This window comes from Myodes glareolus, chromosome 26 (genome assembly GCF_982192425.1).
Source record: "Myodes glareolus chromosome 26, mMyoGla1.1, whole genome shotgun sequence".
In the NCBI taxonomy this organism is placed as follows: Eukaryota; Metazoa; Chordata; class Mammalia; order Rodentia; family Cricetidae; genus Myodes; species Myodes glareolus.
The window spans coordinates 23,980,726-23,993,189 of NC_142051.1; the positions used below are offsets into that span (position 1 = coordinate 23,980,726).

General features: G+C 36.8%; 1 protein-coding gene across 1 annotated transcript in view; it reads left to right on the forward strand.

The window, feature by feature from the left end:
• Ptprq (protein tyrosine phosphatase receptor type Q) overlaps positions 1 to 12,464 on the forward strand; it is a 189,302-nt gene that overhangs the window by 157,121 nt on the left and 19,717 nt on the right. The window contains exons 36-39 of the mRNA XM_048418794.3: positions 2,582 to 2,608; positions 3,259 to 3,340; positions 6,893 to 6,983; positions 10,625 to 10,701. Of these exons, the coding sequence (XP_048274751.3) occupies positions 2,582 to 2,608; positions 3,259 to 3,340; positions 6,893 to 6,983; positions 10,625 to 10,701 (277 nt within the window). The remainder of the gene's footprint in view (positions 1 to 2,581; positions 2,609 to 3,258; positions 3,341 to 6,892; positions 6,984 to 10,624; positions 10,702 to 12,464) is intronic.

Genomic DNA, 12,464 nt, shown 5'->3' on the forward strand with positions numbered 1-12,464 from the left:
AGCTGAGTGTTAGTCCTGTCTTGACTGTCAAATATATATATATAAACATAAAAATGCATGCATACTTAGTATATAAATTGAAATATCTATGTCACAAGATGGAAAGGTTTTATTTTGAGAAATCAATTTGCACAGAAAGAAGGATATTATTTTCTTGTCTACGCCATTAAGTGAGGCTCACTGGGAGTTAACTTTTGAATAGGATTAAAAAGTTTGAAGGGGAGGGGAGAGGCAGGGAGGGAGCAGAGAAAAATGTAGAGCTCAATAAAAAATCAATTTAAAAAAAGAAACAAGTAGAAATTGGATGTGGCTAAAACACATAGAATTAAGATGAAGGGCCCTTAGAAGAATATGAGGATCAGAGGAATGCATATGAGGGGCTCTGTTGTCAAGGTCAGTAGCGAAACATTTTTTAAATATCTGCTAATAAAGTGATGGTCTATCACACCTTTAATCCCTGCACTGGGGAGGCAGAGGCAGGTGGATCTCTGAGTTCAAGGGCAGCCTGCTCTACAGAGTGAGCCCCAGGACAGCCAGGGCAACACAGAGATATGCTGTTTCAGAAAACCAAAGAGAGAGATGGGGGGCTGAGGGGTGGGGAAGAAACCTGCTCACGATAGCATAGCTGATAATGGAGCAATATTTGAAGTCAGTAAGACCATCTTATTTTATGAGGCATGAATGCACAAATATCTATCCAATCTTGTAGTTAGGTTGTTGAAATTCAAAATTAGAATCTATAGATGAATATTTCTTGTAAAATAAAGAGTAAAATATTAAAAAAGTAAAATTAAGACAAATTTATAATTTTTCACTGAGGAAAAATAACCTTAGAAAAATATTTTCACTATTTATAAGTTGTAAGTGAAGGACAGAGTTCATTACTGAAAAAGTCAGAATGTGAATAATATAACCTTTTTCTAGGTCTGACTTATTTGCAGTTAATGTTAGTCGTATTTCATATCTCTTTCACAAACACTCATTGATTTTGATAATTCCTTGTTCAAGACTTCCCCAAAAGAAGCATCCATCTTAGTGTTCAATTATCCAAGTAAAATAAATTTCTCTAGTACAGCCTTAATAATCCTGAACCTGCCAGGTAGATCATCTGTCATCTACACCGAGACCACAAACTTTCATTTCCACGCCGTAGCGTGAAATGGTGTCTCAAAATGCAAAGATCGAATTCGTTTCTCAAGCACAGGTAATCAAGATTTGCCTAGCCTAACACATTTCCCTTTCGCTATTTTTAAAGAACCCGGCAGCGCGGAAGGTGTGCCAACTGTTGTCCCGGGAGCGGAGGCACTTATCTGAGGCAAGGTCATTTCTCTCTGTTCTTCTCCTTGCTGGTCTTTGCTCAGGGTAGGCATTTTCAGCAGGCATGGATTATTGCGCCTGTCTCTACGGCATGTATCTATTGCCTCTAGTGCCCGACATTTTCTGGTTTGCGTTCTCCATTTAAAGCACAGCTTTTCTGATCGAACAACCAGATCAGCTGGAGCTATGGTAAGACGCTCTCTGTTGCCTTCTTGAACGCACTTTAGGCTGCTGTGGGAACCTCTTCAGCTTATCCAGCCACTCACAGCTCAGCCCTTGCAGCTTTGTGTCTTCCACATTTGATGCTAGTTGAGGATAGAATGTTCTACAGGCTCACTCTGGGAAAAAGTAGCAGGCTAATTTCTCTTTGGCATAACTGACTTAGAATTCTAATACCCGGGTTCATAATAGCTGCCGCTTCATCCCCACAAGTTCCATGAATTCCTTTTTGATTCAAGTTTTCTCCATTAGACATACATCTTTGGGATCGTTTTCACAGTCATTAATTATCATGTCTTGTTCTTCAATCTAATTATTTTGTTTCATGCATCCATGACTTTAAAAATACACATTTAAAAAAAATTTCTTGAAGCTTATTGTAAAATAATTTGTAATATCATCCGAATTGTAAAACTTTGAAAAAGCTCCCTTTTGCATTTTGTTTGTGTATTTATTTGTGTCTTTTGTGCTTTTTTGCAGTGCAATTTTGTTGTGCATGATATTTTTTAACAGGGAACATATCTCTAAGAGTGTGTTGCATTATCTAATTTTTCTGTTAAAATGTTTCATGCTTCAGAGTTTAACTTTGTCAATGACCTACCACAAAAATGTACATAAAGTTGTTGAAATGGCTGAAAGGTTATTGTTATGGCTGTATATTAACCAAAACTTGGTCGTGAAACAAGATTTGGGCAGTATAATTCTGAACAACTTCTGTTTCCCATATTTGCCACTGTTTACAAATAAAGAAAATGTTTCTTGCTTCTGTATTAACTCTTTCTCCTATGCAGTTTATTAAAAATTGGCCGACTTTTAATGCACTGTCTTAAACGAGAGTGCTACTTTTTATAACTTGGAAGAGAAGCTAAAAGAGTTTCAATTAATATAATGTTTGAAAATGAAATTAATAATTGCATGCTAGTTGAAGCCGTAACGGACTTGCGCATTGTTGATTTACGGTAATTTTCTGGCTTTCATCTAGAACTCTTTCAGAATGAGCCGTCCGCTCTCACTCACAATGCATCTAACATGGTCTCTGTTGCAGGTTACTTAGTTATAGAAAATCCATCAGGTAAGTCTGTGAACTCTTTCCCCTTCCTCCTGAATAGCAGCTTTAGCTTCACTGACTCGATGACTCTTAATGTGTGGCTCCCTTTCTGAATGCTTGTTGGAAAACCCTTTAAGCTGGATATAAATCATAACAGCATGACTGATTGCATGGTAACTGGAGAAATGCTTTCTCTCTCTCTGGGGTGAAGCCTGCATGTCTGTATTTTAACTTGGGAAGTAATATGGGGGATATTTAAACCCCTGTGGGCTTAAGAGCCATATCATTATGAGAATGAGGTCATTGCAATATTTTATATCTTCTAAAACCTGGTAATGTGCAAAATTCTTCCGTATGACAAAAGAGCTATTATGTGCATTTAAGAGTCAATGATAACTTTATGCCCTTGCATTTATGTGGAAACCTTTGTTCATTCAAATGCTAACTCTTTCCTTTGAAGTCGCTGAGACATTGAAAGAATTTTGTGTCATGAACGCAAAGAGAGGGAGTTTAAAGAAGAGCTCCTTTCGTAAACAGGACAGGGCGACTTTAAGGGACTGTGTGACTGGGGTTTTACAGTGTCCTTGTTGCTTAGACGTTAGCAGGGCAAGCAGTGCCCGAGGTAAAGAGCACAAGCTAACAGGGTTCCGTTCAATACCTTTCTTTCCTTGGAGGCCCATAAGCAAGAAATCCTTCCTGCAGCATGTGGAGGAACTCTGCGCCAACAACAACCTAAAGTTTCAGGAGGAATTTTCGGTATGTTGCCAGCAGTTGTCACAACATTGCAAGACCTCCGGTAGTTTCCTGGGTCACATTTCATGTCCATTTTAAGCATGCAAGGCCATGAAGGACTCTGGCCTTGATAATCAATACCCAATTACCAGGTTGATTGTTTAGATAGTAAGGTTACCCTGGGTGGCCTTTGGTGCAGCCTCCTCAGAGGATTCACCTACTGCGTTAGGAGAAGGCGATCTTCTTCGGGCCTCCCTGCAATGGCAGGCTGGCCCAGCTCCCTGCTCTTTCATCCTGATGGAGCTGGGAATGCAGAGGGACGGATTCCTTGGTTTACATTTGTGTGTGAGCTTTAGATCATACTGTAAATGTAGGTCGACACTGAAATAGTTGTGTTAGATTTAGGCACTTAATGATTACATGTTGAATGTTATAATTAAGGACATTGAATAATCAGTGTAACTTAAAGTACATTTGTGGTGTAAAATGATCAGGAAACAGCTGGACATTTGTAGACACTGCAGATACTGTGACTTCTAGAACTACCACAATACAGATAACTAATACCTACGTCCAATATGGTCTGTTTCTAAGTTATTATTAATTAATTGCTCCATCTTATATGGAAAGTTGTAAAGCTAAGGCCTCATGGCTTAAGTTATTCTAAAGTTGAAAATAATTTTACGTTTTAACAATGTTATCATGTTCTTTTGATATAGTATTTTTATTAATTAGCTGAGTATCGTATATCAATAAAATTGAAATTGTTTAGAAACACAAAGGTTAGAGCTTTAAACAATCTATTTTAAGATTCATAAGTACCTTTTCTAGTTGACCTGATTATTTTACATTGTGGAAACAAAGTAGATTTTCTATTGGACCCAAAAAGGCTACTTCTACCTTTTTATTCATGAATTTCTTAAGTGTGTGAACTTCTGAAACAAAGAAGCAGACAATTGGTTTAAATAATTCAGGATTATAAAATTTCGGCTTCTCAGGGAGGACTAACAAGAATGCGAGAAGATGAATGGAGGCCCCTGCCGCTTGTTGGTTATGCTTCTTAAGTAATACTGGGCTGGACTTAGCAAAACCACAGGAGCCGTGAAGTTCCCTTAGCGTTTACACAGAAAGAGATTTCAATTTTTCAAAAGCAAAAGTGTAATTTTACTAAAGCAGGAGCAAGCATAAATTAATTATTCATGACTAAGTAGATAAATAGTTTTACTAGCAAATACATTTTCATGCATGCAGAAAAATTCTAGCTTTTGTGGCTGGGGGAGGCCATGTTCTTCTTTTGTAAAAACAAGCAAACAAAAAACCCAAATCATTCTTATCCTAATGCTTTATTAAGTCTTTTAAAAAAATCAAAGTTATTACATCATAATAAGTATGATGTAATAAATATATATATTGAATGCAAAGATTTTTCTAGTCTTTGACCTCATGTTTTATTTTCTCATCTTTTAGTTATTTATTAGACTTGGCACACAATGCACACTTACAGTTTAGTAGTTACAAGCTGAATGACTTTAGCCAAATTGCCTAATCTCTCTGCCCCCCAATATCTTCATCCATAAAAGGATAATATCTAACTCATTGAACCGAGAATAATAAAGTTACTATGTACAGAATGTGTGGCCAAATATCATGGATGATAATCTCTTCGATTTTTGGTTGTGAGCCTTTAATGGCTGAACCATCTCGCCAACTGTAGGTTGATCATTCCTACCACACATAAACTCAGATTAGAGTAAGATCTGTAGCGATGAGAGACATGTTTCAAACAGGACGAATGGATCGTGACTGAGATGTGCATAAAGGTGGGGGAATTAACGTTAGATGCTGGTTAGGGAAGATGAATGCACATGGTGATGTCTCAAACAAGCAGTAGTGTGAGCCGAATCCCAATGAGAAGATAAAGAGGGAGCTATTCCAGAGCGGGGGGAACAAATACAAAAGCATGAGGAGGGTCAAGTAATCCGCTCATCTTGTTCCCAGGGAGAGGACATCAAACAGCAGCAGAAAGACCTACGTAGGGAAGACCACTGAGGGTCTATGGCCTAATAAGAATAAGACCCCCCAGTATCAAGATGCTATTCAAACTACCATCCCGGTGACTGAATGTGGGTTACTAAAGCTACAGTCACTTAAGACTATAAATGGAAACTTGTTTGTGGATTAATTCCAAACTGTCTCATTTTCAAGTCAATTTCCAGTGTCTTTTTTCCCCTTCCCCTTTCAATTCTTCTAAAACGTTAACACAGGGAAGTTATCTTGGGTCTTCTAATTTTGTCCATTTCTTTAATAAGCCTTGTTGCTTATACCCTAGCTTGCCCATGATATATACCTATATGAAAAGAACTCTTCTGTATCTGTTTTATTTTTAGTAGAAGGGAGAAAAAAGAAGTGTTGAACTAAAAGAAATAACTTATAATTACATTAAAATGGAAAACACAGTCTATTATCTTTATCTTTACAGAAGATGCAATAATTTCATGAATGCCAATCATTGGCCCAGCCAAACAATCAATACATTTTCTTCCACCAGCTTCCTTAAATATGCATTAGAAAAAGTAAGACAGAAGGATTCAGCATTTTTCTTTCAAACGTCAACAGTAGATCATCCCAACTCTTCATCTGTGTCAGATCATTCTAAATCACACCTTTGCATTCCACTATCAATTTAACTAGGCCCACAGAGTGCGGTATTGACCTTTGACATCTTCTCAAAATGACCAGGGTTGTGCCAATTAATAGGCATGAAATCACACTGTCTGGGGAGAAAAAACAAAAAATAAATCATCCAGCTCCCTTCTTCCCTCTAAAGAGGCATTAACATATTAAATAACAGTTGTGTGCACCTAATGAAGCCATGGGTAGCATGTGGCACCTCAGTGCTCTCCAGAGGTCAATGAAATTATCTCAAGGGAAAGCCATAATCTGGCTGATCAAAATCATTCAGAATAGTAATGGGGACATTTAGAGAAAATCATTGCTATTCATTTGACCTTGTTCCCATATCTATGATAGGAATTTTTAATTAAAAATAATAAAAAAATGTGTGGCCTGGGAGAATAGCTCTGCAATAGATAAATTGCAAACAAATAAATAAAAACCAAAAACATTTACAACTGGGATGATAGTTCAGTAGGCCAACCCTGAAAGAATAAAGACATAAATTGGATACCTAGATCTTATATAAAAGTTGTCTATGGCGGCAGGCATTTGTAAGCCCAGCATTGGGGACATAAGCACAGATAGTCACCTGAAGCTTGTTGACCAGACAATATAACCTACTTGCTAAGCCCCAGGCCAATAAAAGATGTTTTGTTTTGTTTTTTTAAAAAAAGAGAAATAAAATTAAATTGGCCTGTGGCACTGAGGAATAATACGCAAGGTTGTCCCTTATCCTCCAACATGTAGATGCACACACACACACACACACACACACACACGTGTAAATGAATACACACACACACTAAAGAAATGAAGTGTTTAGAATAAAGAATTGTGCTTTACTAAGCAGAATTTTATATTTACCAAATTAAACTTCGCAATGGCTTTTTTCCCCCACAGGAATTACCAAAATTTCTTCAGGATCTTTCTTCAACGGATGCTGACCTCCCTTGGAATAGAGCAAAGAATCGCTTTCCAAACATAAAACCATGTATGTTCCATCTGTGTTCTAACTATGAAGTGTTTTTACATGCCCACCTTCTCAACTTTTTGCATTTGTTGAAGGTTTCCTTCCACATTAATTGAATTGCAATAATACACTTCATTAATGGGGGCTTTCAAGGTGTATCACATTTGCTTTGTTCCTAATTACTGAAGTTAATTTAGATGGCTTTTCAGTTTGCTCACACAAGGTTCATTTATGCAGGTGCAAGAAACTGTAGCTTGACCTGCTTCTCAGCTTTGTAATTTAACTCTTTTAACATCTTCCTACTGAGCATGTCCCAAAGGGAAGGGAAATTCACACTTAACTTTGTGTATTAGATTTCCTTAAGAGTATAATAGTCTTATGGAACATTAAAATGCCTTGCAAAATAGTAGTTGATGATCAGAGTCCATGTTCCCCCCACCACCACTGGAATTGTTTCTGCAGAGAGGCAGAAGTGTACCTTGCTGTAGGACAACTCCATTTTTCGCTTCAAGGGATATAAAGTGTTATTGTTTTAAGAATTATTGATGATTCGATATCCCTATGTTGCTAACATGTCTGTTATTATAGTCTTTGAATACATGTCCCTGCTTAATAGAATTTTGAGCCAAGGCATTTTCAATCAAGAAACTGAGACTTTTGATGCCCTGAAATTTTGTTCCACTGTATACCAGGAAGCAGGACAGGCGACACAGCCCTGTAATCTCAAGTAAATGGGAGCCTTGACCATGGAGACTAAAAGTTCAAGAACAGCTCTCTCTACCTAAGAAATTCAAGATCTACCCGAGCAACACAATGAGACCCTGCCTAGTTCTTTAAAGGGGTTTTGCAAAGAACTGGGAATATTTGTTCATTTATAGAAGGCTTCCCAATGGGCACAAGCTTAGTGCTGCGATAAAAAAATAAACAAATACATAAACATATTGAGGAAATCCTTACAGCCCTTTTTTAGTCAGGGATGTGTTAATTTAGAGCAGACCATAATCCCATAAAGAATTTAAATAGGAAGAAGTAGCACACAGGCTGATTCTAGATCATAAATTATTCACGAAGGCAGTTGAATTTAGAAAGTTGTGATATCAGAGGTTATAATCCGTACAACCTGCAGAGTTTAAGAAGTAGAAAGTATGAAAACTTTGAGTTCTTTGGTGGTTTGTTGCAACATTTCCTTCTTTTGTAATGAAGATCTTGGTTAAGAATAGTCCCCGTTTTGACAGAAAGAAAGTTCATATCATCAGCTTACTACTTTTATGCTGAGAAGGGAAAAAGAGTGGTTAATGGGAGTCAATGATCGGGCTCGAAACTATCAAAAGGAGCAAGGAGAATAAATGTCTGAAACCTCCATACTGAAGTTAAGACAAAAAAATAATGAGACTCCCTGGGACCCAGTTCTGTTTTGTTGCTGTCTGTCTTTGACATCCAACACACTGTTTGTCTGTCTGTTCCTCGTAAAGCTCATATGAGGATTTTGTAAAATAGTCACATAAACCACTTTGCCGGTACAGGGACACAGAAACCATCCGGCAAACGTTATCTCTCATGGTTAGTAACCAACAGATCATTTCCTTTTAAATGCTGATAACTTTCTGGATGGATAAGACTGTGATCCATGCCAGAGTACTGAATTCTGAAGGCGGCAAGGCCCCGTCCTCAGTTAGGACTAGAAGTCCATCTGGTATGTCATAGCTGTGGCTATAGGAAAGACAACATTTTTTTCATACACAAACTCACACAGAAACAGACAGAAACACTAGGAAAACAACCAAGATTTTGTGGCTATGTGTTGCCATTATGCTTGAATAGGACCCATAAAACTGGGAAACTGAGTCTTTCTTCATAGCAAATGAATAAATTTCAATAGACTGAAGTTTTGCTTAAGCCAGCTTTGAGTAGTGCTGTATTTCCCTTGAGTAATGTCAGAAAGATTTCAAATATCACAGAGGCTTTTAAAGATATTAGCTTACAGGGCTTTAGGATACTAGAATTAGCAGCAAATACTTGCAGAAGTGATTTCCAAATCTGGGTCTGACAGGACACGATGACCTTAATATCCCAACACCATGAGAAAAAGTTTAGTGTGTTGTTGACTCGGCTTGTTATAAACAGGCATACTGAGTGAACAGCAGCCTGACGGCTTCCCCTCCTGAACTAAAAGACTAACATTAATGTCATTAGGCAGATCTTAAAAGTCTCAATAATGGACACATAAAGAATTTGTAGAACTTTATTTAAGAACTAGGAATCTCTAAGTTTCAATGTATTGATCATAATTTCCCACAAAACAATTAAAACATCTTAATTAATATTGATATATTAATTGAAGATTAATAACTTGGAGAACATGAGAACAGTACTGAATACGTCCTATAAACTTTCACATTTTTTCAAGAGTTATAATATAGTAAATATTATAACTGCATGGTACAGTTGAGAAGAGTACGAAGAAGAGAAGCTAAGTGGTTCACTTAGGATTGTGTAAGAATTCGCAGTCAGGCCTCTTCTTATGAATCTTCGATGAAGACAGTGAGCCTTTCTTTTCTTTTCTCTGTGCCGACAACCCAGATCTCTGCAAAGGCTAACCATGGCCAGGAACCACTTAGGCACACAACCCAGTCAAACCTCTGAATTATTCAGTCAAAGATCTTTTGTGATTCCTGTGCTTATAGTTATCAGAAGACACTACAGTCATAAACTAAACTTGGTAGAAATTCTCAAGAACTTTTTTGGCACCACTTCTTGAAAAAAAATTACTGGCCACAAAATATCTCCTTGATGTTGGTGTTTTTAAAAATAGTCTCAAGAATAATAACTAGAAATATTATATTAAAGAAAGAATAGGTAATGGAAAAGAATAAATGGCTTAAAACTACACCTAAATATATGGATAATCTAGTATATGATAAAAGTAACATTTTAAATCAAGGAAAAAGAGTTGAATATTTTTAAATGGAACTATTATGTTTCAGGTAACAATAAATAGTAAAAGGTAAACCTACATCTCACTTCAAGTTTCGGAAGAGTCTATGGGTGAACTTGTGAAAAATAAGAATATTCATATAATGAATGCCCTAAGAAATGTTCAACTAATCCTCAGAGTATGTACTGTGTGTCCTGATAAAATTATGAGAAAATTAGACAGTATCGTCAAGATATGAAAGGTGGGCCTGTGATTTGGGGGATTCTTACTTCTGGCAGTATGCCGTACAAATGCAGTTTTACAACTATGTGATTAGCTCTATTATGTTTTCCAGCATTTTGAATAATAAGTGGTATCAAGTCAATCCATAATTAAACAGGGTATGTTATATTAAAAATGATGTATTTCTTCTAACACAAGGTAGATAGACTTAAGATTGTGTCGAAAGATTAAGTAAATAAAAAAAATTTTCAGAATAGAGTGTATGGCAAAACATTTGTAGCTAGTTTTGTAATGATAAGTATAAGAATTCTAGATACAATTCTATGTGCAAGATCTTATTAATTGATATTTTTCACAGTAGAAATATGGGTCATGAGGGAATGTTTTTTAAGTGTTATGCTCACATATGGATTGGGATTATTAGATCATGAACTTTTATATTACGTTCATAGTCCAGAGGTCTTAGTAATTTGAAAATCCTATTATGGTTTCCTATTTTTCTCAGATAATAATAACAGAGTGAAGCTGGTAGCTGATGTCAGCATTCCAGGATCAGATTACATCAACGCCAGCTATGTTTCTGTAAGTTACTATTTTCGTAGGTAGAGCATGAATACTCTAATTCTCTGTAACATGAGGGGCCAGCTTGTTGGGGTTTCTGTCCCACCCGGTACCCCACAGCTGGCAACTCCCAAGGAAAATCACACACAAGACTCCATAAGGCTATAAACTGATTGGCCCATTAGGTTAGGTTACTTATTAGCTCTTATAACTTATGTTACCCCATTATTTTAATCTATGTTAGCCTTCCATGGCTCCGTACCTTTCTCAGGTGGGCAAGTTACATGCTGCCTCTTCGGTGGTCTGTGCAGGAGTGGCTGAGGAACCTCCCTGCTTCCCAGAATTCTCCTGTTCTCATTGCATCACCTCTACTTCCTGTCTGGTTTCCCGCCTATACTGCCTGCCTGGCCAATCAGCGTTTTATTAAAATATGATTGACAGAATACAGACAATTCTCCCGCATCAATTCTCAATTACTTAAAGCAAAAAGTTCACTAAAACACTCTGGAATACAAAATGCCATTTCTTCTAATAACAACTTGATCCATACATATTTCAGAGAAGGGACTTTGTCGACTTTTAATTCATTATTTATTTTACTGGCTTGTGCAGATAAAACATTTCTTCTCACTATCCCTGACCTTTGCACCATTTCACAGGCTTTGTTAATATATTCTCTGAACACAAGGTCAACTAATCTCTCCATCAATGGCGTATCAGTCAAAGTGACAGTCATGTTCATACAATGTAAAAACTTGTTACATGCTTTTCCCTTTGAGATACGGAGTCCATCAAAGGGATGATGTTGATGTAAAATATAGACTCCATCTAGCCACTCAGCACACATCAATGGGTCAACAAGGAGATAATTGTGACATACTCAGTGTAGTCTCTGGCGTATCAAAGATAGTCAATCTTACTGAGTCAAACGGAAAACTGAAGGAAGCCAATTTGTTCTCTATCCATCTTTTTTTCTTTGTTTCTTTGTTCTTCACCATCACGATACTTAGAAACCTCTATTCACTCAGGACCACAGCTTGGCTGACACATTCTTACAACTTTATAGTGGGAAGAGCCCTTTCGGTCATTTAATGTGACAATCATCTTGGAATGTTTTCTAAATATCCTTGAGAATTAATTGATAGTGTTTCCAGTAATCAGTTCATTAATTTTCTCCTAACATAGATGACTTTATCTCTAAACAACTCTATTATGCATTTTTTTTCCTACTGGCTTCAGCTGGAGTGGGGAGATTAATCATTGTCATCTTCCGATACTCACAGATTTCTGCTGCTATGCACATTCTCTAGCTTTACATTATTTTCTTCTTCTTAGGTATTTTCCAACTCACTGACTTGTACTTCCTTTCATTTATTTCAATTGATTTGAGGTCCTTCTATGATTCCTCATCCTTTTTCTTACATCAAGCATATCTGGATTGTATTCATTGTTTCCGAGCTTCTGTGAAGTGCTGCATGTGTAGACTTCATTATTATTCCTTACTAGTCAATATTACTCTGAAATTACAATCCTTTGTTGGGTCTGATTGTCAGTTCACTGGCCTAGATAATGGAGAAGTGAAAGCTCCTTCACACATCCTATTAGGGATGGTCTAAATAAGATATGAATTTCATCCAATTTTGATGCTGTATTTGTAGCATCAAACTCTCTATTGAATTGATCATATGAATTTATTATTGTAATGTTTTATTCTTTCACCAAATGACTGAGTCCTTGGGGTATGCCATTCTTCTCTAAATATACAGAAGTTTTACACTTACTGA